Source organism: Salvelinus namaycush, chromosome 8 (assembly GCF_016432855.1).
Source record: "Salvelinus namaycush isolate Seneca chromosome 8, SaNama_1.0, whole genome shotgun sequence".
Lineage (NCBI taxonomy): Eukaryota > Metazoa > Chordata > Actinopteri > Salmoniformes > Salmonidae > Salvelinus > Salvelinus namaycush.
Window position 1 is genome coordinate 58,875,032 of NC_052314.1, and position 27,353 is coordinate 58,902,384.

A 27,353-nucleotide genomic window follows, 5' to 3' on the forward strand; every position below is an offset into this window, starting at 1 on the left:
CACAAGCCCTGGCTCTTGATCAGGACCCTGAATCAGGAGCCGTCGCACTTCCTTCCCGAGTCGGAACGGGGACGGAATCGCGAGGGACCGAGACTCCACCAACACACAGAACACACCCAGTGGACAGGTGGACTGAACAACAGTCCTGGTGGTCATCAGAGAGACAGAGGCTCCAGTCAGGGATCCAGTCCGCAGCCCAGACCCTTCTCTTCACAGTCTCAGTGCAGGGATGAAGTAGGGCCTGGGGCTGATAGAGACAGACCCTCATGTTCCTATGATACAAACACCACAGTATCCATAATGAACAGAGCAGGTCACCCTGGGCTTCAGCCTTCACAGAGAGTGGTGGGAGACCCCCCGGGTGATAGTCTAGCAGCAAGTCTGTCTTCACCTTCAGGGTCTTGTCTAATGCCTGGTGACTGGGTTCATAGAAGTCCTGGGTCTGGACCTGTGTCTAGCCTTCCTCAGCTACCTCATAGTTACCCCACCAATACAGACAGGGTCAGGATGGGTGTTCACCACAAGAGGTATCTAGCTTATAACGCAGCACACAATCCCAACAACACCCAAACAATGGCTAGAGGTCAAGGAGGAAGCTCAAAGACTCCTGCTTCTACCTCCTCTGGTGTCATTGGGTCACAACGTGGGATGCCAAGCATTAGCACAGACGAAGACAAGCCATACTCCTGCCCCACGTGTGGGAAGCGCTTTGCAAAGGCGACCTACGTGAAGAAGCACCAGACCATTCACATCAAGGAGAGGCCTTTCAAGTGTAAGCTGTGTTACAAGAGCTTCTCATTCCTGAGTTACCTTATCAGACATAGGAGTGTCCACAACAGGGAGCAATCGTAGCATTGGGTCTTAAGATGTACACAGGAGATATCTGGAAACTATTATTTAGCTGAAATATTATAGTTATCATGTGAAATGTCCTGGAGTTTTGGGGGGGATTACCAAGTCCCTCAGTTGAGCATCTGGGTAAACTCACATTCTCACATGATAGACTTGTTTGGTGTGCTGGCATAGCCAAAACACTGTCATGTTACTGAAGAGTAACACTATATTCCCCCTCTGAATTTGGTTTTGCCTATGTTCTATTCATAATAAATATGTCCCTCTTTTTTATAACACCTTTATCCCCCCCCCCCCACACACACACACTCAGGTTGTACCTGTTCCTTTATGTACAAAAAATAGGTGATCAAAATACACCCTCTTTTTATAACACCTTTATAACAAGCCAGGTCTGCTGAGATGACCCTGAGGTCATGCTTTCATTGGGGAAGAGGTCCAAAAACAACCCCTTACTGTGTCCCTTCCCCCTATTGCCCTCCCATGGCACTGGGTAGTAGGTAGGAGTTCTCCTTAATCAGATAGTTTTCATCCTCCCCTCTATCATCTTCCATATCTGTTATGTGTATTATTGTTATGCATCTCCCATGGTTGTAGCAAACATTGCCACTCAATACTTGACTTCCCCAGCCACACAAGTCATTGCCTGACGAATCAAACTGAATTATTCCGCTGCTCTATCATTCGCTACGTACTTCAGTCTGAGACGGCCATCATTGAAGTCGTTTGTGGTGACATCAAAGTGAGGGGTGTTTTACAAAACAAAGTCATCGGCGATTGGATCATTTCTAACCAATCGGTATCAAAGCCAATGACGAATTTTCAAAACGTAGCTTTACCCAATGTGTGTTCTGGCTCTGTCCTGACCCATTGGTTTCTGCGACCAATCAGAATGGTTAGAATATGTTTGCGTTTTAGAAATCGTCAGGGAGGTACTCTAATAGCGTTTGGCCGGAGCAAGAAGTTTGAGTAGCCAAGCAAAGCAAGGCACACTCAGAGTAAGCTGTATTTATACTGCCGTACGTCACCATGTCAATGGCCTGAAGGCTTAATAAGGTCTTGTGATGACTGGGGTAAAATATTAAACATGAACGAATGTGCACCTGTACTTGAGATTACTGACTGGATGGCTCTACAAACTGTTTAGGAGGGTAATTAACCACATGCCTCTCATTAACCCTTTGTTAACTTGTCATTTGAAATGGGTTTGTGTGAACTGTTTTTAGAGAGACAGTACATCTAGGCTAAAACAAGGACAGTTGAATATTTACCTTACTGAGGTGAAGATGGAATAAAGTCATACTCTTTTCTACTCTATACTTACTGACACACTGTTCTTTCTAAACAAGTCTGCTCTCAGCTTGAAAGATACTGTAGTTGTCATGAAGAGGATTTTATTTTATTTTATTAGGATCCCCATTAGCCGACACCAATGGCGAACGTTAGTCTTACTGTGGTCCGACACATAACGAAAAAGACATTACAGACAATTTACATATATTTAAAAACATTAACATGTGTGTGTGTGTGCATCTATCAGTTACACACACGTTTGTACATCCACACAACAAGTAAGTCACATGGGGGAGAGGCGTTGTGTCGTGAGGTGTTGCTTTATTTGTTTTTTGATAGCCAGGTTTGCTGTTCACTTGCGCTATATGAAATTGAATGGAGTTCCATGCAATCATGGCTCTGTATAATACTGTACATTTCCTTGAATTTGTTCTGGACCTGGGGACTGTGAAAAGAACCATGGTGGCATGTCTGGTGGGGTAAGTGTGTGTCAGTGCTGTGTGTCATTTTACTATGCAAGCAATTTGGAATTTCCTTACACATTTTTTGTTATAAAAACAAGAAGTGACGCAGTCAGTCTTTCCTCAACTCTTAGGCAAGGGAGACTGGCATGCATAGTATAGATATTAGCCCTCTGATTACAATGAAGAGCAAAAAGTTCCGCTCTGTTCTGGGCCAGCCGCAGCTTAACTAGGTCCTTCTTTGCAGCACTTGACCATATAACTGGACAATAATCAAGATAAGATCAAACTAGATCCTGCAGGACTTGCTTTGTGGAGTGTGGTGTCAAAAAAGGAAAGCATCTCTATCACAGACAGACCTCTCTCCATCTTTACAACCATTGAATCTATATGTTTTGACCATGACAGTTTAAAATCTAAGGTAACACCAAGTGTACTGAACAACAATATAAACGTAACATACAACAATTTCAAAGCTTTTACTGAGTTACAGTTCATATAAGGATATCAGTCAATAAAAAAAATGGATTTAACATGACTGGGAATACAGATATGCATCTGTTGGTCACAGATACCTTTAAAAAAAGTAAGGGCGTGGATCAGAAAACCAGTCAGTATCTGGGGTGACCACCATTTTCCTCAAACAGCACGACATCTCCTTCGCATAGAGTTGATCAGGCTGTTGATTGTGGCCTGTGGAATGTTGTCCCATTCCTCTTTAATGGCTGTGCGAAATTGCTGGATATTGGCGTGAACTGGAACACGCTGTCGTACACGTTGATCCAGAGCATCCCAAACATGCTCAATGGGTGACATGTCTGGTGAGTATGTAGGCCATGAAAGAACTGGGACATTTTCAGCTTCCAGGAATTGTGTACAGATCCTTTCGACATGGGTCCGTGCATTATCATGCTGAAACATGAGGTGATGGCGGCGGATGAATGACACGACAATGGGCCTCAGGATCTCATTACAGTATCCCTGTGCATTCAAATTGCCATAAAAAATGCAGTTGTGTTTGTTGTCCGTAGCTTATGCCTGCCGATAGCATAACCCCACCGCCACCACGGGGCACTCTGTTCACAACGTTGACATCAGCAAACTGCTTTCCCACACCACACCATACACGCTGTCTGAAATCTGCTTGGTATAGTTGAAACTGGGATTAATCCGTGAAGAGCACACTTCTCCAGCATGCCAGTGTTCATCGAAGGTGAGCATTTGACCACTGAAGTCGGTTACGACGCCAAACTGCAGTCAGGTCAAGACCCTGGTGAGGACGATGAGCACGCAGATGAGCTTCCCTGAGACGGTTTCTGACAGTTTATGCAGAAATTCTTTGGTTGTGCAAACCCACGGTTTCAGATAATCCCGCAGGTGAAGAAGCCAGATGGAGAGGTGCTGGGCTGGCGCAGTTACACATTTTCAAAAATGACATTGGAGGTGTCTTATGGTAGAGAAATTAACATTCAATTCTCTGGCAACAGCTCTGGTGGACATTCCTGCAGTCAGCCAGCCAATTGCACGCTCCTTCAAAACTTGAGACATCTGTGGCATTGTGTTCTGTGACAAAACTGCACATTGACAAGTGTGGCTGTTTAATCAGCTTCTTGATATGCCACACTTGTCAAGTGGGTGGATTATCTTGGCAAAGGAGAAATGCTCACTGCTAAACAAATTTTGGCACAACATTTGAGAGAAATAAGCTTTTTGTGCGTATGAAACATTTCTGGGATCTTTTATTTCAGCTCATGAAACATGGGACCAACACTTTATATTCTGTGTTCATAATTTTGTTCAGTATATATGATTTTGCTCAACTGAAACTGGATACTTACATTCTGTTTTGGATTTGAATGTGTTTCTTTTTTTAAACATAATTGAATAAAAAAATACAAGTATGTTAAAAAAATTAATTTGTTTAATTTCATTTATTTTTCGGTTGTTTGTATGATTATCACCCCCAACATCGGTTCTGTTTTTTTGGAATCCTGTTTCTATCCAACACAGTAGGTGGCTCACTAAATTAAGCGCTGGTAGTGCGTACAGATTTTTAGCACCTGAAACATGCGCACAAGATGAAAATACATGCATGAGATCGTGCGCGTGTTTACATGGTTCTGCGCATACTTCAGGTGCTAGAAATCTGAATGCACTACCAGCGCTTTGAAAAGTTGATGTAATTATACTTTTTTTGTGGATATATTGTCTCCAGTGGAGATTTCAGCATGTAAATCTTGGTGGGGCAAAAAAAAAAAATACATGCCAGCAAAGCCACAACACAACACTAAACAATACATTAAATCCACTATAACGGTGACAAACGGTGCCCACAAACTGTTAGGGCCTACACAAAGCTGTCCCAACAGCAGTCCCAACACCTTCTCACTGCTACACCTGGCTATCAGCGGAGCCTTGTCTGGCAGCGAAACAGTTCATTCAGCCTCATGTACTGCCTTTTAAAAAAACATAGCTGATATGGCTGACTTGCTTAAACAAATGTGGTTTCTACAGACAATTGAGATGTACAAACTATGGCATAAGGGGACGACGAGCATATAAGAGGCAATCTGTAATTTCGATTAAAGACATTAATAAGCGAGCTAGGACGGACATAGTCAATTTAACTATTTGTTCAGCACTTTTGAAATGTAAAGTGACAGAATTCAGAACATGGGTCGTTCTTACAGTGTTCTCCCTGTACACCAAGTCAGAACTGTAGGATAAATAAAGGGGGAATATAGCAGACAATGAAAGCTCTTACCATATTTGATTATTACATTTCTCTAAAACAGGCTATAGGCTACATATGCACCACCAAGTCAGAAACAGTAGGCTAAATTATGATGGGAAAGGGGACCAAATTATTAGGGTGAGGCACATAGGCTACTAACAGCTTACTACACAACATACACTAAGTATTACTTTCTTAGCTACAGTATACATATCTCCCTGGCATATTTCATAATTTATGCAGCAGCATACAATACATTTTTTGGACTCACCTTGTTGTGCTGTGCTCACAGGAAGGTGGCACAGCGGTCTTTCGTGGGAAAATGTTGTCATCAAACTTTGTTGTCATTCTCTGGATTTATGGTGCTTTCAAGAAAACTGGGAACTCGGGAAAAAACTATATCATGAGGACATCAGTGATCTTCAGGTTGGAGCTCTAGAAAGATGCCCAAGTTCCCGACTTGCAATTCCGAGTTGGATGACCATTCAAAATGTATTTTCCCCAGTCAGAGCTAGTTTTTTTCCAGAGTTCCCAGTTATCTTCCCAGTTCTGAGTTTCCAGCGCGGCAGAAGTCATGCTGGATTGACAGAATGGCCAATGTTGAATGTTTATCCTTTTAAGCTTGGTAAAGAGACCCTTAAACCCAGACTTGGACCACATACCCACTCCACTGAATAGCAGGCTAGTGATTGCTTTGCAATGCTTGCAGTTAGCCACTAATTCCTTCCAACCATTTCTCTTCATTATTTCTCTTAATATGAGCCTTCTTGCATGGGTACATCTAATGTAACTCTATGGCAGCACCCAAGGGGCTTACATTTTTGAGCTCTACCCTTAGATTTTGCGGTGACGTAGTGTCCCCATGAGTTACAGAACACTGAGCCAATCACAGCGCAACTAGAGAACATTACCAACCCCTACGCTCCGTATTTTCCGCTGGCTGACCCACCATCCAGAAAGCACTGAGCTAGGCTGAAACACCTGCATTTTGGAGCTGCCTTACTCAAGAAAGCAAAAAAGAGATCATGTTTGTATGCGGATTTATTAACTCAATTATTTATTTATTTTACATTGTTTGCAAACTGATATGTGATATGTATTAATGCCAACATAACATGCAAAACAGGCACAAAAAAGAGCCCAACTGTTTTTGCTAAACAGGTGGGACTCAAAACAGGTGGGGCTCTGCCCTGTTTTCTTTCCGGCTTTGAGAAATTTCCAAACAAAACACTGGAGGCTATTTCAGTGAAAAATCATACAGTTAGCCATTGTTGGCTAACGTTAGCAGACCTGAGAAGCCAGCAAGAATAAGCAAGACCTAGCTAGAATAATGCAGTGTTCAGGTGCTAATCGGCACTAGCAAACTCTGACATTTCCGACTTGCTTACTCATTATAGAAAGATTATCCACACCCAACTATCTTATCCCTTGCAGGTATCTAACAGCATGTTACAATACAATGCAAAACGGCAACAAATTATATATTCCGATAGTTGAATTTGCTAAATGTACTGCATTTCAGCAGAGCATGTGGTCATGAAAGATAGTTTAGTTCACATTCCTCTTTGTTGTAGAGAACAGATCCCACGGGATTTCCCCCAATTAGAAAAAGGAGATAGACAGTCAACAGACTGAACTGGGCTGTAAGTGCGTGTGTGAAGGGTGAACTGACGGGGCTGGAACTACGTGGTATACCAATGATAACCTACGCTCCTATTATGACAAACAAAGAAGAGGACAACGTCACGCTTATGCAGGTGAAGGATTTTTTAAACCAACAAAATTAATTCTACAAGGATCTGTTACAACTGCAGGAAAATAGCTTAGTCCGAATATTGGTAGATCCAAGAATGGACAATCTGACCAGAGGTCCACGACCTGAAAAACAGTCTGCATTTCTCCTAGGGAGAGCTTGATGAGTTGAAAAAAAGACGGCAGCAACATAACTAACTCTGAAAAAGACGGCAGCAACATAACTAACTCTGATTCCAAGAGAAAAGACAACAACACTGTCTGTGAATCGATGTTGATAATGACAGGGAAATGGGAGTACCTAGAAGGACAATCAAGGCAAAATGACATCGTTGTGGATGTAATCACATAGTCTCCACATGAGACCTGGACGAAGCCTGAGAAAGTGAGGAAAATGATTGATGAAAAGTTGCATTTGGATCAAGAAAGATTGAGGTCAAGCACGCCCACAGGACTGGAAAATATATCACCAGTAGTGATTAAGTTCCTGAGGAACAAGGACAAAGTGGTTGTTCTGGAGAGAACCAAGATCTTGAGAGGAACCAACATCTTCCTATTTTCCTAAACGAGGACTACTCTGAAGCTGTGCTCCAGAGGAGAAAATAACTGATCCCAGCAATGAAGGCTGCCAGGGATCATGGGGACATTGTTAACATCCGATACAAAAGGTCAAATAGGGAGTGTTATATTTGTCCTGTTTCACTGCATGTATAAGTGGGTAACCTGTACGAGTGTGAGGTGTGAATTGGAAACATGTTTTTTTTGCATATCCCAACTCCCCCTGAGACCAGCAGCATACCACCTTGCATCCCATTGCTGATTTGCCTCTGAAGCGAAACAGGGTTGGTTCTGGATGGGAGACCAGATGCTGCTGGAAGTGGTGATGAAGGGCCAATAGGAGGCACTATTTCCTCTGGTCAATTTATTTTTTATCCCAATGCCCCAGGGCCGTGACTGGGGACATTGCCCTGTGTAGGATGCTGTCTTTCGGATGGGATGTTAAACAGGTGTCCTGACTCTCTGTGGTCACTAAAGATCCCAAGGCACTTATCGTAAGAGTAGGGGGTGTTAACCCCAGTGTCCTGGCTAAATTCCCAATCTGGCCCTCATACCATCATGGCCACCTAATCATCCCCAGCTTCCAATTGGCTCATTCATCCCCACTCCTCTCCCCTGTAATTATTCCCCAGGTTGTTGCTGTAAGTGAGAATGTGTTCTCAGTCAACCTGGTAAAATAAGGGATAAATAAAAAAGTAACATCCATCGGAGAGTGGAGTCGCAGCCAGGGCTTCAGACATTATTGACGGTGATCTTGCAGCAATTAGGATGAAGTGCCTTGCTCAAGGGCAGATTACATGTTTTTTGCCTTATAGGTTCGGGGATTCGAACTTGCAACCTTTCAGTTATTGGCTCAACGCTCTAACTGCTAGGCTACATGCCGCCCAGGTGCATTCACTCTCCCACCCAAATAGAAAAAATATTAATATATAACCTCAGAAATAAGGTTAATTAAATAAATATATTGCAAACTTTATATTGGCCATCACTGAGGCTTACTTAGATAATTGCTTTGACAGTACAGTAGTGGCAATACATGAATACTTACACTGACTATACCAAACATTAGGAACACCATTACTAATACCCCCCACCCCCCTACTTTGAAAAATCTCAAATATAAAATATATGTTGATTTGTTTAACACTTTTTTGGTTACTACATGATTCCATATGTGTTATTTCATTGTTTGGATGTCTTCACTATTATTCTACAATGTAGAAAATAGTCAACATAAAGAAAAACCCTGGAATGAGTAGGTGTGTCCAAACTTTTGACTGGTGCTGTATATCTCATGGTGTAAAAGACACCTGATTGATCCATTGTGGAGGCCGTGGGAATGGCACAGTCCATCAGTCAAAGATATGTGTTACTGAAATTGTATGTGGTTATATAACAAACAATGGTGCAACACTAACAAAAATAATAACATGCGCTTTCTCCCTTGTTGGATAGCGGTTGCTGTCCATGGTTTTGAAACATGAATTGGATTGAATTGGCGCCTTTTCCTAGACCATGTTGCTATGTGCATAATAGCAAAGTTAACCAGCATATTGGTGTTGAGAACAATGCCGGAGGCAGCAGCAGAATGAGGAGATGAGAAAACAGCCCTTGACTTATTGTCTAAGAAAAGTGAGGAGAGGAAACCCAAACTTAATTAGGTTTATAATCAATAGCCTAACTGTGAAATGTGCCTGGCTTTATAAATCATCAATATACCTACAGAAATAAGACAAATCCTGCTTCTGTTACCTGTTTGACCGTTTAATAGCCTACTGATTCCATGAGGCTAAGCAACGACATGCCAAGCAAACCATTTCACAAATCCGTCTGTTTTTAATCTTTGCTTTGCTGTAACAAAGGCTTTCCACTTTTTTTGTTAGAACAGCCTCTGGTATTATTTATCATTTATTTTGTGTTTACACTGTACCAAATTAAAAAAAAAAAAATCTAGATCTCCTTGTTATTATTACTATAATAATAATAATAAGTCATTATCGATTGGTAGGCTTAGTATAGCAACCTTGTATAACCACCATCGAGCTGTAGACCTAAAAACACATCCTGTTTAGTCTTAATACCGTAATTTACTTAGGACTATATTTCAATACTTCTATAGGCTACTGTATCAATCAATCATTCATTCATTCATGTCATCACATGAGTCATTCATGATTTGAAATGCAATCAAGCATTTTAAAATAAAATAAAGCAAGTCTTGAATAATTAGCTTAAACAATAAATAAACCGTTCCATTTCGAAAATTGCATTCACAAATTAATTTGACTGTTTTTAGACTTTGCTGTAATTAAGGCTTGCAAAAAAACATTACAACATACTCTCTGGTATGCATATACTTTATTACACATAATATACACGCAGTGCTGCCTCCTTACCTCCTTTTTGATCTCCAGTATTTTCCATAACTAGTCACATTTATTCCACTTTCCCTTTACCTCCTGAGCAACCTGTAAATATTCCCCCCTTTTGAGTTTATTTGTCATGTCCTCTGCATCCATTTTGGTGTTACGGTGTTCAGAGTTTGTTATAACCATTGATATATAATTCATTGATGCAATTATGATATGCTATAGGCATGGCCTGCCCACTCATTAGGCAGGATTAGGGGGCCGCCCATGGCGGCAGATTGACGAAGGCGGCATTTTCTGAGCTAAACTGACCAAGACACACCTCCAATACCAACACATAAAACCTCATAATTCTGCCCCAAAACAATGACAATTTCTATCAACCAGTGGTATATGGGCTTTTAGGTGAGCGGTGATGCCACACTTTGATAAGCAGTGCCCACTATGTCAAAGGCAGGGGCGCAAAATATGTTGCTTGTTCATTCCCAGCGTGCCTCTCCAGGGTGATGTTGGAAAGATGCATCTCTGCAGCGCTCAACCAACGTTCAGTCCAAAAAATGAACTAACAAATCATGTAGCAGATATAGGATATTGTAGAAAGAGTACGTTGCCTTTTCTGTAGTTTACAGAATGGTGATAAAATGTATGACAATGTAATGAGACGGACACTTTTTACATCATGCAGGTTTCTCCGATCAAATAGCCTAACCTAAATGGCGCTCAATTAAAATAAAAAATGAGCTGTCATGTTAACAAAGATACATATCCTAAAAACAGGACAGGTCAAAGTAAAATGGACATTATGGAATGGACTATCACAACTGATGTCCAGGAGTTTCACCCCATTCTCATGATTAGTATAAGTAAACATGAATTAAGGCATTATAATTTTCTCATTATAAAACACCAGCATCAAAACAACCGGACAAGGTTGTCCCATTCATCAGTGAAGCATTTTAGCAGACACCAACCATCACCATATCATCTACTCCAGGGGTAAGCAACTAGATTCAGCCACGGGCTGAATCTTTGTCGGAGTGAATGGTTGGGGGGGGGAATAATTAGAATTTGTACACTGCAAAATGACCACAACTAAAAAACTAAAATCCCCCAAATCCTGTTGATAACCCCTGATCTTCTCTGTCTCATCATACTCATTCTTTCTTCAGTTCTCATCCAGTTCCCTACTACATCCAAAACCAACAGAATTAACTACAAACTAACTAATACTACATTACATATCACTATACATGGGCTGTGTGCATTTTCTGCTGGTGTATCCTGAGATAGCTCCTCTCTGAGAACCTCTTCCCACAGTGTGTACAGGCGAATGGTCTCTCTCCCGTGTGGACTTTCAGGTGCATCTTCATATGGTGCTGGCGGGAGAACCTCTTCTCACACTGGGGACAGCTGTAGGGTTTCTCCCCTGTGTGGACCCTCTGGTGCCTCTTCAAGTTGGACGAGTCTGAAAAACTGGCCCGGCACAGGTGGCAGCCGAATGGTTTCTCCCCTGTGTGCATCCTCTGGTGGATCTCCACCTGTTTGGGCAAACGGAAGGCTTTCCCACAGAACGAACACGGGAAGCGCTTCTCTTTGGCGCCGCCACCTTTACTGATTCCATCTGTACTACTGTCATTTGTCAATGGGCTTGTGTAGCCATTTAGTGTTGAGGAACTGGCATTGTCTGAGGTCTGATTTAACATAAGGAGAGTGTGAGGAGGATGAAGGCCAGGGAGTGTCTGTGTTGTCGCAGGGTCCATGTTCCAGTTGATAGAGCCTATAGAAGGCAGGCTGAAGGCAGCACCTGTTAAGGGGTTATTAACCTGAGGTGCCATCAGTCTCTCTGACTCACAACTATAGGAGCAGGACGGAGCATCGCTAGCCGAGTCAGTCTCTTCTCTCTCCAGCCGCATACCGAAACCTCCCCGTCCACGCAGACAAAATCTACGCCTCGTCCTGGTCTCAGCCAGTCTGTTGTCATGGAGACTAAATTCAGCTGTTGTTTTGTGTTCGACAGTCTGTTTCTGGTTAACATTGTTGTTCCCCAGCCCAGAGTTGAAGACGCTGTCCCATCCACTGACCTCCACTATGTCGCCTCTGGTCCTGGCCTGCTCAGTGATGTCGTCCCCCGGGCCATTGACTGTACCCGTCTGGGTCTGGGAATCCAAGATGGCCACCCAGTCTCCTCTGTTAGCCTCCAGCCACCCACCTGCAGGAAGAGGTTAGAAAATAGATCTTAAAAACATGGCAGAGAAAACTACATAGGGAGTTTGACTCAATTACTTGGTCAAGTTCATACATTATGTGTGTTTTGTATGTAAACATAGGGTTGTATTGATTTAATTTTATTAATGAAGAAAATAAATAAATAATAATAGCCAGGTGCATCACTATTCCCACTGAAGATCTATTACTATTAGTATGTAGGCTATATGTATTTCTCTCTTACCTTGCTCCCCCATCTTTAGTCCACTCAGCAGATCAATGCTCTCTGGTCCGTCCTCTATCGTCTCCTCTTTGACCAGCAGCAGATCAGACTTCCCATCCTCCATGTCTACTGACTGTAAGAGATACAGAGTGAAAGGTTTGGATCAAGAAATCTGATATGAGCACCCTGCTTTGGGGCATCTTCTGATTAGAAAATTAGTGATTGCTATGAATACTATGCAAACGTGCTAGTTGATTTGATCACTTGACATTCTTTATTGGTTTGCTAATTCAAAGGCATGGTCCCACACTTAAGACAAAATGAATCAAGATCAGGGCTTGTATCCACAAAGCGTCTCAGACTAGAAATTTGGTCGTAAGTGCTGAGAAGAGAGACATTTTACTACTACTCTTATGGCTAAAAATAAAAGCTATGCGTGAAGCCTCTTCTAGTCGACAGATATTTAGGACCCCTCATGAGTTGTCCTAACCGATTAAGAGTTACCAGCAAGTGTCTTGATTATAAGAAAAGGCAGAGTCAGTGGCTCCTGTACCCCATGCAATTGTTTTGGAGTTCAAAGAATGTTTTGATATTTCTATATGATCAACCCATAAATAATCTACATTGAACAAAAAAAAAAGCAATATGCAACATTTAAAAAAAATGTACACATCTCCTTCACAGAGTTGATCAAGCTGTTGAGTGTAGCCTGTGGAATGTTGTCCCACTCTTCAATGGCTGTGTAAAGTTGCTGGATTTTGGCGGGAACTGAAACACGCTGTTGTATACGTCGAACCAGAGCATCCCAAACATGCTCAATGGGAGTATGCAAGCCATGGAAAAACAGGGACATTTTCAGATTCCAAGAATTGTGTACAGATACTTGTGACATGGGGCTGTGCATTATCATGCTGAAACATGAGGTGATGGTGGAGGATAAACGGCACGACAATAAGCCTCAGGATCTCGTCACGGTATCTCTGTGCATTCAAATTGCCATCGACAAAATGCAATTGTGTTAATCGTCCGTAGCTTATGCCTGCCAATACCATAACCCCACCATGGGGCACTCTGTTCACAACATTGACATCAGCAAACATCTCGCCCACATGACGCCATACACATCGTCTGTGGTTGTGACGCCAGTTGGACGTACTGCCAAATTCTCTAAAAATACGTTTGAGGCGAGTTATTGTAGAGAAATTCCCATTCAGTTCTCTGGCAACAGCTCTGGTGGACATTCCTGCAGTCAGCATGCCAATTGCACGCTCTCTCAAAACTTTAGACATCTGTTGCATTGTGTCGTTTGACAATGCTGCACATTTTAGAGATAGGGCCTTTTTATTGTCCCCAGCACAAGGTGCACCTGTGTAATGAACATGCTGTTTAATAAGCTTCTTGATATGCCATACCTTTCAGGTGGATGGATTATCTTGGCAAGGGAGAAATGCTCACTAACAGGGATGTAAACTAATTTGTGCACAACATTTAAGAGAAAAAAGTTTTTTGTGCATATGGAAAATTTCTAGGATCTTTAATTTTAGCTCATGAAACATGGGACAAACAATTTACATGCTGTGTTTATATTTTTGTTCAGTACAGATCTACATGCAACAGTAGGCTATCTTTTGCGCTTTTGACAATGATTTTACATGAGGCCTAAGTCACATGATACGCCTAAATACTTATAACCACAAGGCTAATAAATAATAAAACATTTCTTTTGATTATTGAATTGACATACATCATGTTATTTCAAGTTATGAGTTGGGCAATTGATTTATAAGCAATTGACAGCATCTAGGGCCTACGGTTTGGTGATTAATGATAGACCTTTCATACGTTTTAAGCAACATTATCGAGTTGATGCCTAGCCTACCGTGCCAAAAGTAATTTAGAGAGTTGTTGAACGGGAGTACGCGTGTGTTGATATAATAGCTATCCAAATTCTACTTTTAACAACCATACTATATGATTCAGTGCAATATGCCTATCACATTATAAAAAATATCAGAATCGCCCCGACCCGGGCGCGAACCAGGGACTTTCTGCACACATCAACAACTGACACCCACGAAGCGTCGTTACCCATCTCTCCACAAAAGCCGCGGCCCTTGCAGAGCAAGGGGAAACCCTACTTCAAGTCTCAGAGCAAGTGATGTAACCGATTGAAACGCTATTAGCGCGTACCCGCTAACTAGCTAGCCATTTCACATCCGTTACACTCACCCCCCTTTCGACCTCCTCCTTTTCCGCAGCAACCAGTGATCCGGGTCAACAGCATCAATGTAACAGTATAACTTTAGTACGTCCCCTCGCCCCGACACGGGCGCGAACCAGGGACCCTCTGCACACATCAACAACAGCCACCCACGAAGCGTCGTTACCGATCGCTCCACAAAAGCCGCGGCCCTTGCAGAGCAAGGGGAAACCCTACTTCAAGTCTCAGAGCAAGTGACGTAACCGATTGAAACGCTATTAGCGCGTACCCGCTAACTAGCTAGCCATTTCACATCCGTTACACCAACATTAGGAAAAAAATAAGAGAAGGCAAAGTTATCGTGTCAGGTGAAAGTTATATAAAACGTTTTACCATTGCAACATTTGACGTAAAGTTACATTCACCGTTGTAGTCTGAAGCGTGCTATAGCGTTCAAAGCTGGCGATGCCTCATTGCGATAGTTTATACCCCATCATTTGCAACAATGTTAATGAGCATCATCATCTTTCCTTTGCAGTAACTCAAACTGTCGTGATAACTAGCTGAGAAACTTTTGAGTTTATTTTACTCATGTTGCAATGATAAAACGTTTGATATCATTTTTGCCTGACACAATCAATTTGCCTACTCTTAATTCTTGGCAAATATGTTAGCATGCATAACCTGATAGTTGAAGCAGAATTTTTATAATTATACCGTTATATGAACACACTCTTCACTCCTGTTTAACAACTCGCATAGGCTCAGTTGGCATCAAATCACTTGCCGATAGTGTTGCATAAAACGTTTGAAAGATCTATAATTCTCATTGAACACAAAGTTAACATAGGCCCTAGATGCCTTCAATTGCACAAGTTAAAAAAGGCATTCCCCATTTAGGTATATTTTTTAACAACGTGATATTGGGCTCCAAAGGGATATCTTGAAATAGCATGATGTAGGTTACTTAAATAATAATTCAAAAACAGGCTAATAAAGAATAACATATGTGGTTATAAGAATTTAGGCATATCATGTGAAATAGGGCAAACTCCCTTATTTAAGTAACCTACATCATGCTATTTCAAGATATCCCTTTGGAGCCCAATATCACGTTGTTAAAAAATATACCTAAATGGGGAATGCCTTTTTGATTGGACATGATTTTGAAAAGGCACACACCTGTCTATATAAGGTCCCACCAGTTGACAGTGCATGTCAGAGCAAAAATCAAGCCATGAGGTCGAAGGAATTGTCCGTAGAGCTTCGAGACAGGATTGTGTCGAGGCACAGATCTGGGGAAGGGTACCAAAACAATTCTGCAGCATTGAAGATCTCCACAGTGGCCTCCATCATTCTTAAATGGAACAAGTTTGAAACCACCAAGACTCTTCCTAGAGCTGTCCGACCGGCCAAACTGAGCAATCGGGGGAGAAGGGCCTTGGTCAGGGAGGTGACCAAGAACCTGATGGTCACTGACAGAGCTCCAGAGTTCCTCTGTGGAGATGGGAGAACCTTCCAGAAGGACAACCATCTCTGCAGCACTCCACCAAGCAGGCCTTTATGGTAGAGTGGCCAGACTGAACCCACTTCTCAGTAAAAAAGGCACATGACAGCCCGCTTGGAGTTTGCCAAAAGGCATCTAAAGACTCTCAGACCATGAGAAACAAGATTCTCTGGTCTGAGGAAACAAAGATTGAACTCTTTGGCCTGAATACCAAGCGTCACATCTGGAAGAAACCTGACACCATCCCTACAGTGAAGCATGATGGTGGCAGCATCATGCTGTGGGATGTTTTTCAGCGGCAGGGACTGGGACACTCGTCAGGATCGAGGGAAAGATGAACAGAGCAAAGTACAGAAAGATCCTTGATGAAAACCTGCTCCAGAGCGCTCAGGACCTCAAACTGGGGCAAAGGTTCACCTTCCAATAGGACAACGACCCTAAGCACAAAGCCAAGAAAACGCAGGAGTGGCTTCGGGACAAGTCTCTGAATGTCATTGAGTGCCCCAACCAGAGCCCAGACTTGAACCCGAACGAACATCTCTGGAGAGGCCTGAAAAAGTTGTGCGGCAACGCTCCCCATCCAACCTGACAGAGCTTGAGAGGATCTGCAGAGAAGAATGGGAGATACAGGTGTGCCAAGCTTGTTGAGTCAGACCCAAGAAGACTAAAGGCTGTAATCGCTGCTGCCAAAGGTGCTTCAACAAAGTACTGAGTAAAGGGTCTGAGTAAAGTATTGTGTGTAGATTGATGAGCATTTATTTATTTTTAATTAATTTTAGGATAAGGCTGTAACTTAACAAAATTTGGAAAAAGTCAAGGGGTCTTAATATTTTCTGATAGCACTGTTTATATACAAAAAAGGAGGAGGACAGACTATTTGCTGACAGGTGTATAAAATCAAGCACACAGCCATGCAATCTCCATAGAGAAAAATTGGCAGTAGAATGGTCTTACTGAAGTGCTCAGTGACTGTCAACGTGGCGCCGTCATAGGATGCCACCTTTCTAACAAGTCAGTTCATCAAATTTCTGCCCTGGTCAACTGTAAGTGCTGTTATTGTGAAAATGTCTAGGAGCAACAGTGGCTCGGCCGCAAAGCGGTAGGTCACACAAGCTCAGAGAACGGGCCGCCGAGTGCTTGAAGCGTGTAGCGCGTAAAAATAGTCTGTCCTCAGTTGCAACACTCACTACAGAGTTCCAAACATCCTCTGGAAGCAACGTCAGCACAACAACTGTTCGTCTGGAGCTTCATGAAATGGGTTTCCATGGCCGAGCAGCCACACACAAGTCTAAGATCACCATGCGCAATGCCAAGCGTCTGCTGGAGTTGTGTAAAGCTCATCGCCATTGGACTCTGGAGCAGTGGAAACGCATTCTCTGGAGTGATGAATCATGCTTCACCATCTGGCAGTCCGACAAATGCCAGGAGAAGGCTACCTGCCCAAATGCATAGTGCCAACTTTAAAGTTTGGTGGAGGAGGAATGATGGTGTAGGGCTGATTTTCATGGTTTGGACTAAGCCTCTCAGTTCCAGTGAAGGGAAATCTTAATGCTATAGCATAGAAAGAATCTCGACGATTCTGACCTTCCAACTTTGTGACAACAGTTTAGGGAAGGCCCTTTCCTGTTTCAGCCTGACAATTCCCCGGTGCACAAAGCAAGGTCCATACAGAAATGGTTTGTCGAGATCGGTGTGGAAGAACTTGACTGGCCTGCACAGAGCCCTGACTTCAACCCCAGCGAACACCTTTGGGATGAATTCTTCTGAACCGGAAGTCAGCTGAACCGGAAGTATCGGAAGTCTTCTGAACCGGAACCCCAACAGAAGCGAGCCAGCTAACTAGCTACTAGCTAGTAGTCAGCTAGCCACTGCTAGCGGTCATCAGCTACCTCTAGCACGAACAACTTTCGCCAGTCTGCACAGCACGACTCAAACCAGAGCAAATCGGACTTACTTTTCTCCATATCTCTGGATTCCTACCACAAGCTCTGAACCTTTTCTTCTTTTTTTTTCTTCACATGGATCATCGCAGCTAGCTAGCTGCTATCCGAGTGGCCACTCCTGGCTAACGTTCCTGTCCCGAAGCAAGAACCAATTAGCCTGGAGCTAGCCCTGCCAGGCCCATCTCCCGGCTAGCCAAAGAGGCCCATCAGCTACTCCCTGGGCTACAATACCTATTTTGCCAACTGGCCCGGACCCCCGCCGACCCATCACGACTGGACCACCGACGTGATTTGCCCGAGAGGGTTTTCTCAACTGGCTCTGCCGTCGCGTCGTCCCCTGAATGCCCATCCGTTAGCCTGCTAGCCGCGGCCTGCTAGCTGTCTAGAACACATCGGACTGTTAGCTTAAGAGGCCCATCGGACAAATTCTTTGGCCACCATACCTATTTTGCCAATTGGCCTGGTTTACCACACGGAGCCCTGCTGATCTGTCTGCCGACGTAATAGCACGAGGGGGCCACAACAGACTTTTGTCCGTCGCGACGTCCCTCCAAGGCCTTTCTGCTAACTTGCTAGCTGCCTGAAGCCACTCACTGGACTCCTTTGATTCACTCGGCTACGCATGCCTCTCGCTAACGTCAATACGCCTTGTCCATTGCTGTTTTGGTTAGTATTTATTGCCTTATTTCACTGTAGAGCCTCTAGCCCTGCTCAATACGCCTTATTTAACACTTTAGTTCCACCTACCACACATGCGATGACATCACCTGGTTTAAATGATATTTCTAGAGACAAAATCTCTTTCATCGTCACTCTATGCACAGGTTTACCCCCACTGTATTCACATCCTACCATACCTTTGTCTGTACATTATGCCTTGAATCTACTCTACCGTGCCCAGAAATCTGCTCCTTTTACTCTCTGTTCCGAACGTACTAGGCGACCAGTTCTTTTAGCCTTTAACCGTACCCTTATCCTACTCCTCCTCTGTTCCTCTGGTGATGTGGAGGTTAATCCCGGCCCTGCAGTGCCTAGCTACACTCCCCAGGCGCTCTCTTTTGTTGACTTCTGTAACCGTAAAAGCCTTGGTTTCATGCATGTTAACATTAGAAGCCTCCTCTCTAAGTTTGTTTTATTCACTGGCCTAGCACACTCTGCCAACCCGGATGTCCTAGCTGTGTCTGAATCCTGGCTCAGGAAGACTACCAAAACCCCTGAAATTTCCATCCCTAACTATAACATTTTCCGACAAGATAGAACTGCCAAAGGGGGCGGTGTTGCAATCTACTGCAGAGATAGCCTGCAGAGTTCTGTCTTACTATCCAGGTCTGTACCCAAACAATTCGAGCTTCTACTTTTAAAAATCCACCTTTCCAGAAACAAGTCTCTCACCGTTGCCGCTTGCTATAGACCACCCTCTGCCCCCAGCTGTGCCCTGGACACCATATGTGAACTGATTGCCCCCCATCTATCTTCAGCGCTCATGCTGCTAGGTGACCTAAACTGGGACATGCTTAACACCCCGGCTATCCTACAATCTAAGCTTGATGCCCTCAATCTCACACAAATTATCAATGAACCCACCAGGTACAACCCCAAATCCATAAACACGGGCACCCTCATAGATATCATCCTAACCAACTTGCCCTCCAAATACACCTCTGCTGTTTTCAACCAAGATCTCAGCGATCACTGCCTCATTGTCTGCATCCGTAATGGGTCCGCGGTCAAACGACCACCCCTCATCACTGTCAAACGCTCCCTAAAACACTTCAGCGAGCAGGCCTTTCTAATCGACCTGGCCCGGGTATCCTGGAAGGATATTGACCTCATCCCGTCAGTAGAGGATGCCTGGTCATTCTTTAAAAATGCCTTCCTCACCATCTTAAATAAGCATGCCCCGTTTCAAAAAAATTTGAACCAGGAAAATATATAACCCTTGGTTCTCTCCAGACCTGACTGCCCTTGACCAGCACAAAAACATCCTGTGGCATTCTGCAATAGCATTGAATAGCCCCCGTGATATGCAACTTTTCAGGGAAGTTAGGAACCTAAATAAACAGGCAGTTAAGAAAGCTAAGCCAAGCTTTTTCAAGCAGAAATTTGCATCCTGTAGCACAAACTCAAAAACGTTCTGGGACACTAAAGTCCACGAGCACCTCCTCCCAGCTGCCCACTGCACTGAGGCTAGGAAACACGGCCACCACCAATAAATCCACTATAATTGAGAATTTCAATAAGCATTTTTCTACAGCTGGCCATGCTTTCCACCTGGCTACCTCTACCCCGGTCAACAGTCCTGCACCCCCCACAGCAACTCGCCCAAGCCTCCCCCATTTCCCCTTCACCCAAATCCAGATAGCTAATGTTCTGAAAGAGCTGCAAAATCTGGATCCCTGCAAATCAGCCGGGCTAGACAATCTGGAACCTCTCTTTCTAAAATGATCTGCCGAAATTGTTGCAACCCCTATCACTAGTCTGTTCAACCTCTCTTTCGTATCATCTGAGATTCCCAAAGATTGGAAAGCTGCCGCGGTCATCCTCCTCTTCAAAGGGGGAGACACCCTAGACCCAAACTGCTACAGACCTATATCCATCCTACCCTGCCTTTCTAAGGCCATCAAAAGCCAAGTTAACAAACAGATTACCGACCATTTTGAATCCCACCGTACCTTCTCCGCTATGCAATTTTGTTTCAGAGCTGGTCATGGGTGCACCTCAGCCACGCTCAAGGTCCTAAATGATATCATAACCGCCATCGATAAGAGACATTACTGTGCAGCCGTATTCATCGACCTGGCCAAGGCTTTCGACTCTGTCAATCACCACATTCTTATTAGCAGACTCAACAGCCTTGGTTTCCCAAATGATTGCCTCGCCTGGAGCACCAACTACTTCTCTGATAGAGTTCAGTGTGTCAAATCGGAGGCCCTGTTGTCCGGACCTCTGGCAGTCTCTATGGGGTTGCCACAGGGTTCAATTCTCGGGCCGACTCTCTTCTTTGTATACATCAATTATGTCGCTCTTGCTGCTGGTGATTCTCTGATCCACCTCTACGCAGACGACACCATTCTGTATACTTCTGGCCCTTCTTTGGACACTGTGTTAACTAACCCCCAGACGAGCTTCAATGCCATAAAACTCTCCTTCCGTGGCCTCCAACTGCTCTTAAATGCAAGTAAAACTAAATGCATGCTCTTCAACCGATCACTGCCCGCACCTGCCCGCCCGTCCAGCATCACTACTCTGGACGGCTCCGACTTAGAATATGTGGATAACTACAAATACCTAGGTGCCTGGTTAGACTGTAAACTCTCCTTCCAGACTCACATAAAGCATCTCCAATCCAAAATTAAATCTAGAATCGGCTTCCTATTTCGCAACAAAGTATCCTTCACTCATGCTGCCAAACATACCCTCGTAAAACTGACCATCCTACCGATCCTCGACTTCGGCGATGTCATTTATAAAATAGCCTCCAACACTCTACTCAACAAATTGGATTCAGTCTATCACAGTGCCATCCATTATGTCACCAAAGCCCCATATACTACCCACCACTGCGACCTGTATGCTCTCGTTGGCTGGCCCTCGCTTCATACTCGTCGCCAAACCCACTGGCTCCAGGTCATCTACAAGTCTCTGCTAGGTAAAGCCCCGCCTTATCTCAGCTCACTGGTCACCATAGCAGCACCCACTCGTAGCACGCACTCCAGCAGGTATATCTCACTGGTCACCCCCAAAGCCAATTCCTCCTTTGGCCGCCTCTCCTTCCAGTTCTCTGCTGCCAATGACTGGAACGAACTGCAAAAAGCACTGAAGCTGGAGACTCATATCTCCCTCACTAGCTTTAAGCACCAGCTGTCAGAGCAGCTCACAGATCACTGCACCTGTACATAGCCCATTTGTAAACAGCCCATCCAACTACCTCATCCCCATACTGTATTTATTTATTTATCTTGCTCGTTTGCACCCCAGTATCTCTACTTGCACATCTATCATTCCAGTGTTTAATTGCTATATTGTAATTACTTCGCTACCATGGCCTATTTATTGCCTTAACTCCCTTATCTTACCTCATTTGCACTCACAGTATATAGACTTTTTTTCCCTACTGTATTATTTACTGTATGTTTTGTTTATTCCATGTGTAACTCTGTGTTGTTGTATGTGTCAAACTGCTATGATTTATCTTGGCCAGGTCGCAGTTGCAAATGAGAACTTGTTCTCAACTAGCCTACCTGGTTAAATAATGGTTAAAATAATAAACTTGGACCGCCGACTGCGAGCCAGGACTAATCGCCCAACATCAGTGCCTGACCTCACTAATGATATTGTGGCTGAATGGAAGCATGTCCCCGTAGCAATGTTCCAACATCCAGTGGAAAGCCTTCCCAGAAGAGTGGAGGCTGTTATAGCAGCAAAGGGGGGACCAACGCCATATTAATACCCATGATTTTGAAATGAGATGTTCGACGATCAGGTGGCCACTTACACTACATGACCAAAAGTATCTGTCAAGTAGGTGGGACTCTTATGACTAAAGAGGCTTCCTGCATAGCTTTTTTTTTAACCATAAGAGTAGGAGTAACATGTCTCTCGTCTCAGCACTTACGACCAATTTTCTACTCACAAGACTTCTAAGAGTAAGAGTACTGATCTAGGATCAGGCCCCCACCTGGTCAGCACTCCTACTCTGAGAGGCTTTGTGGATACGGGCCCTGACCTAATGCCAAACAGACAGTAGTTCACAGTGGACTCACCTCAGTGAGACTGTGTGTGGTCCTGTGCTGCTCAGCTTGTTCCTCTGCGGGTTCAGGAAGAGGTGTAGTCTGGTTGTCATCTATGACCATGGTCCCCTCAGTGTTCCCCAGACCCTCCTCACACCCCTCCTCCTTCACTAGCAGCCCCTTTGGACCCTCCTCCTCCTGGAAGAGACAGCTGATACAGATTACACTCCCTCAGGTACGTACACACACTACGTTTGAGTCCTATACTGTAGTTACAAAATGATGTAATTGTTGTTAAATTCATCATGGTGGACATAAATATGATGGTGTGGGTAAATATTAGTCAAAAGTCTAACAAAGCCAACTAAACTATTCTGACATGTACAGTAGGTGTTTGTTCGTGTGTGGGTTTTTATAGATATATTTAGTAAGTCTATAATGGTTATAAAGCGCTGTTGGGTGTATGCAGAATAGGGTGAGATCGGATGTGATGTGTACTAAAGAAAGTCTCAATGAAAGTCTTAGAATAAAAAGTCCCATTTTGTGTTTTTTATAAACATAAACAAGTTTTAAATTACACAATAATAAAAATACACCATAAAAATCAGCATGAACTTGATGAACTGCATTAATTTTCTCATTAAAAGTGTCTTGAAAAAAAATGTAAGTACTTGAATGAAAGTAATTAAATACGCATTTGTGAACATCATATTGTTACACAGTACAAACAATATGTAACGTACTTTTTAGGGTTATATATGCCTTATATATCACACAGTGCCTGGATGCAATATTATACCCGGGAATATTGAACACTGAAATCTGTTAGTCTTGTTATTCCAAATGTATCTGTGGATATTTTCTGCTGACAACAATAAAAATGTATATTTGTCTTTAATGGTTTATTCTAAATATCAGGAACGAATTCAGTGGAATGGTTTTTCTGCTGGTGTATCCTGAGGTAGCTCCTCTCTGAGAACCTCTTCCCACAGTGTGTACAGGCGAACGGCCTCTCTCCCGTGTGGACCTTCAGGTGGATCTTCAGATGGTGCTGGTGGGAGAACCTCTTCTCACAATGGGGGCCAGTGTAGGATTTCCCCCGTGTGGACCCTCTGGTGCCTCTTCAGGTTGCCTGCCTGGGCGAAGTGCATGTGACACTGGGTACTACTGAAGGATTTATCCCGTGTGGAACCACCTTCTGGAGGCAGCTAAAGCCTTTGTTACAGAACATGCAGAGGAACCGTTTCTCTTTACTACCGCCCGATGTGTCTTCCCCTCCCTGAACCTGGGCTCTAGCCCTGTCATTTGAGTTCAATACCTGATCGAAAAGGCTGTGTGAATTGGAAGGCCCCATCGACATGGACACTGGGTTGTGATCTGATTTGGATTTGTCTCTAAGCTTTTCATGTAATCTAAGAAGTCTCTGTCCTGTGAGTGTCTGTCTCCTAGGTGACTATCTGCATTCCATGTGAAAGGAATGTCACCCTCCACTTTATCTACCACTATAACTTCACCTTTCTTATCTAGGCACCCTTCAGAGTATACACTACCACTGTACTGGTTCCAGTCCTCTCTAGACAGATCAATCTGTGTCTCTAAACCCAAAGATATGTTGCCAGGGTCCATCTCTGTAGCGTAAGAACAAGACAGATCATCACCTCCAGTGTGTAACGCATCACCATCTACACAAGAATTAACAGCCCTTTGGCTCTGGTGAAATACCAGTAAATACTCTGAGCCGGGAGCAGGAAGACAGCCCAGTCTGCCCAGCCCCTCTGGGTCTGATCTGTGGTCAGATCCTGTGCTCAAGAGCCTGTGTGTTACCGTTAGATGTCTCTGACATTAGGATGGCGTTCGGCGTGCCACTGACCTCTGTGATGCTGTGTCGTGGGTCCTCTTCTTCAGTCCTCTCCTGCTTGACCAGCGACGATCCTCCAGGACTTGCAGCCTCTGTATCTGCATCCTGACACAAGAAGAGGAGAGGTTATTACCAGTACATGAGTAGAATTGGATAACAATGTCGTAGGGAAGTCTCACAAACTCCTCTATGGCAGATAAATGAGGATGTACGCAAGTGAATGTATGAGGATGTAAGCAAGTGAATAGCTGAGGGGAGCCTTTCTGAAATGAACTGACCACATTTGATGTACTGTTACACTAACCTCTATCACAATAAAGTGCTGGGTTGAGGTTCCACTCCCCTCATCAACAGTGATTGGTTGGTCATCTCTCCATGTATTACGTCCCGCTGGCTTCACAAAGCTCCTGTGGCCTCCAGTGAGATGTCCTTCACTCGAGAGAGTTATTGGGGGAAAATAGGTGGTTAGGTTAAGTACTGTCAACACTGAACGCTATATTGTACAATATTGACAGTTTTGACAGTCTAGAATTGGCCAGGATGTAAAATTACACTTTGCATAACTTCTTGATACACTATTTATTGATTGATTGATTATGTTCCATTCATCATATTGTTTTTAATGAGTAAATAATAGTAAATGCAGTAAATCAAGAATCTGGTTAGAATATGAGTGTGTCTTTGTGCAATATAGCTAAGTAATCAGGGGAATTATTGCAAACGATTCACAAACTGTCCAAGACCCAATTCTGGTTAACACATCTAGTCACACATGTGCAGAGGGGGCCCCGCTGCCTCGGCCTTCTGCAAAATGTACCTCTTTCCATTCCTCTGTATCGGTCAAGAATCTTGACACTACTGGGACGACTGGAGTGTGCGCGCTCTCGCGTTGTCCTCTCTGCGCGCTCCCGTGACACCTTCAGCTCCAGTAGCTGTAGTTTCCTCCGCAAAACCCTGTTTTCTTTCTGGCTATGAGTTATTTCCAAACGAAACACTGCATAGTCGTCGTCTACGAGTTTACAGACCTCTGCCACGGCTGCATTCGCTAGCACCTCCATAATGGAGGCTATTTGAGTGTGAAAAACCATGGCCATTGTTTGCTAACAACTAGCAAGCTAGAGTTACATAGATAACATATATCAACCAAGTCCTGTCTCCAACGCGATTTAAAGAGGCATAAGTATGTGATGCTGAGCAGTTAAATTCGTAATATTTTGAGTTCCATAGTGTTAATGTCTAAATAAAAACCCTAACGAGAAAATTGTTCTTGGTCATGTTTACGTCAATACTTATCTGGTTTTTAAATGGCGGTTGGCAACCAAAAAGGTGCATTACCGCCACCAATTGGACTGGAGTGTGAGTCCATTACACGTGATACAAAAAAAAAATGGGGGAAAGGAAAGAAAATGTCCCAACCAACTAACCCTACACCCATAGAGCCCCACAGTGGAGACCAATATTTGTATAACTAACCCAAGATTGAATAGAGCCTGTCGTTTCCAATGGGAGCAAATTAATCATAGCGGGCAGAACAAGCAGGAGGTGGGCAGAGCCAAGCACAAGCTAGTGAGATCCTATTGGTGCGTTCTAGCATATATTTGCATATTTCCGTTAGGGAACGCCTAGTCTGAAGTGCGCTCGTGCAATAACTCATTCTAAACAAAGCAATTGTTTTTAAAACTTTGGCAAAGAGTAAAGTCTACAAAACGCAATCCACTCTGTTTGTTACAAATTCTAGTTTTGGAAACAGAAAACTGTATGGAGATCAAATGTGATGAGAAAATTTGCTGGAAAATCCATTTTGCTCCGTCTTCTCCCACTTCTGGCCACCGGGCTTCCTCTCATCACCATATTTGGTAGTGAGTGGAAACGCCAACCGGATGCTTCATATTAATACATCTGGTGAAACATCTGGTGAAACATCTGGTGAAACATCTGGTGAAACATCTGGTGAAACATCTGGTGAAACATCTGGTGAAACATCTGGTGAAACATCTGGTGAAACATCTGGTGAAACATCTGGTGAAACATCTGAATCATTGTTCTATCTGTGGTGGCGGTGTCATAATACCCTTAAAACCTAGCGGTCAAACACGGAAATGGTTCCAATCGTTTTTCCACCATTAATTTTTACCATAGGGGATTTTAGAAACACTTACATTAAGGGCTGTGTTTTGTGTAGCTTTACCCTGGTGTGACTTTTTGATAACTATGTAATTCTCTCGGACAAGGTGAATTTGATCAATATTCAGCTCTATTTACTCTAAGATTTAAAATGCTAATTAGCATCAAAGTAGACATCATGCAAGACTACAAATCTCTGCAAGCTCCTGAACGTCATATCTAGCTGGCACCTTTGCTAACAGGTAAATTAAGAAATGTAGCCAATTTATTCATTACTACATTTAGCTAACATTGGATAGTTAATGCAGAGAATCTTACTTTTGCCTCGATTCTGCAGTCTCGTCCAGATCATCATGACATTTTTAGTTTTTTATGATAGCCACATTAGCAGCCGATTAGCATTTCATTTGTTGGGGTTAAATACAGGCGAATATATTGATAAAAGTCACCTTGTCCGAGTTTTTCCACATTTTGTTAGGTTACAGCCTTATTCTAAAATTATTTATTATTTTTCCCTCAACAATCTACACATAACGACAAAGCA

At 43.4% G+C, this 27,353-nt stretch overlaps 1 protein-coding gene across 1 annotated transcript; it reads right to left on the reverse strand.

The window, feature by feature from the left end:
- Nucleotides 1-9,996: 9,996 nt before the first annotated feature.
- LOC120052968 (zinc finger protein 606-like) lies at nt 9,997-25,988 on the reverse strand. The gene is made up of 5 exons (XM_039000217.1): nt 24,990-25,988; nt 24,698-24,790; nt 22,861-23,038; nt 12,469-12,580; nt 9,997-12,228 (listed from the first exon to the last, which is right to left on the reverse strand). Exons 2-5 carry the CDS (start codon nt 24,787-24,789, stop codon nt 11,264-11,266), a joined length of 1,347 nt encoding a protein of 448 aa, XP_038856145.1. The 5' UTR covers nt 24,790; nt 24,990-25,988; the 3' UTR covers nt 9,997-11,263.
- Between the last annotated feature and the right edge of the window lie 1,365 nt (nt 25,989-27,353).

Excerpts from the sequence above, each read along its gene's own strand:
- LOC120052968 (XM_039000217.1), bottom strand. The coding sequence starts at position 24,789 with ATGCAGATACAGAGGCTGCAAGTCCTGGAGGATCGTCGCTGGTCAAGC. Across the intron at positions 12,581-22,860 it reads CCACACACAGTCTCACTGAG|TCAGTAGACATGGAGGATGG; the intron begins GTGAGTCCACTG and ends TATCTCTTACAG. Across the intron at positions 12,229-12,468 it reads ACTAAAGATGGGGGAGCAAG|GTGGGTGGCTGGAGGCTAAC; the intron begins GTAAGAGAGAAA and ends CTCTTCCTGCAG.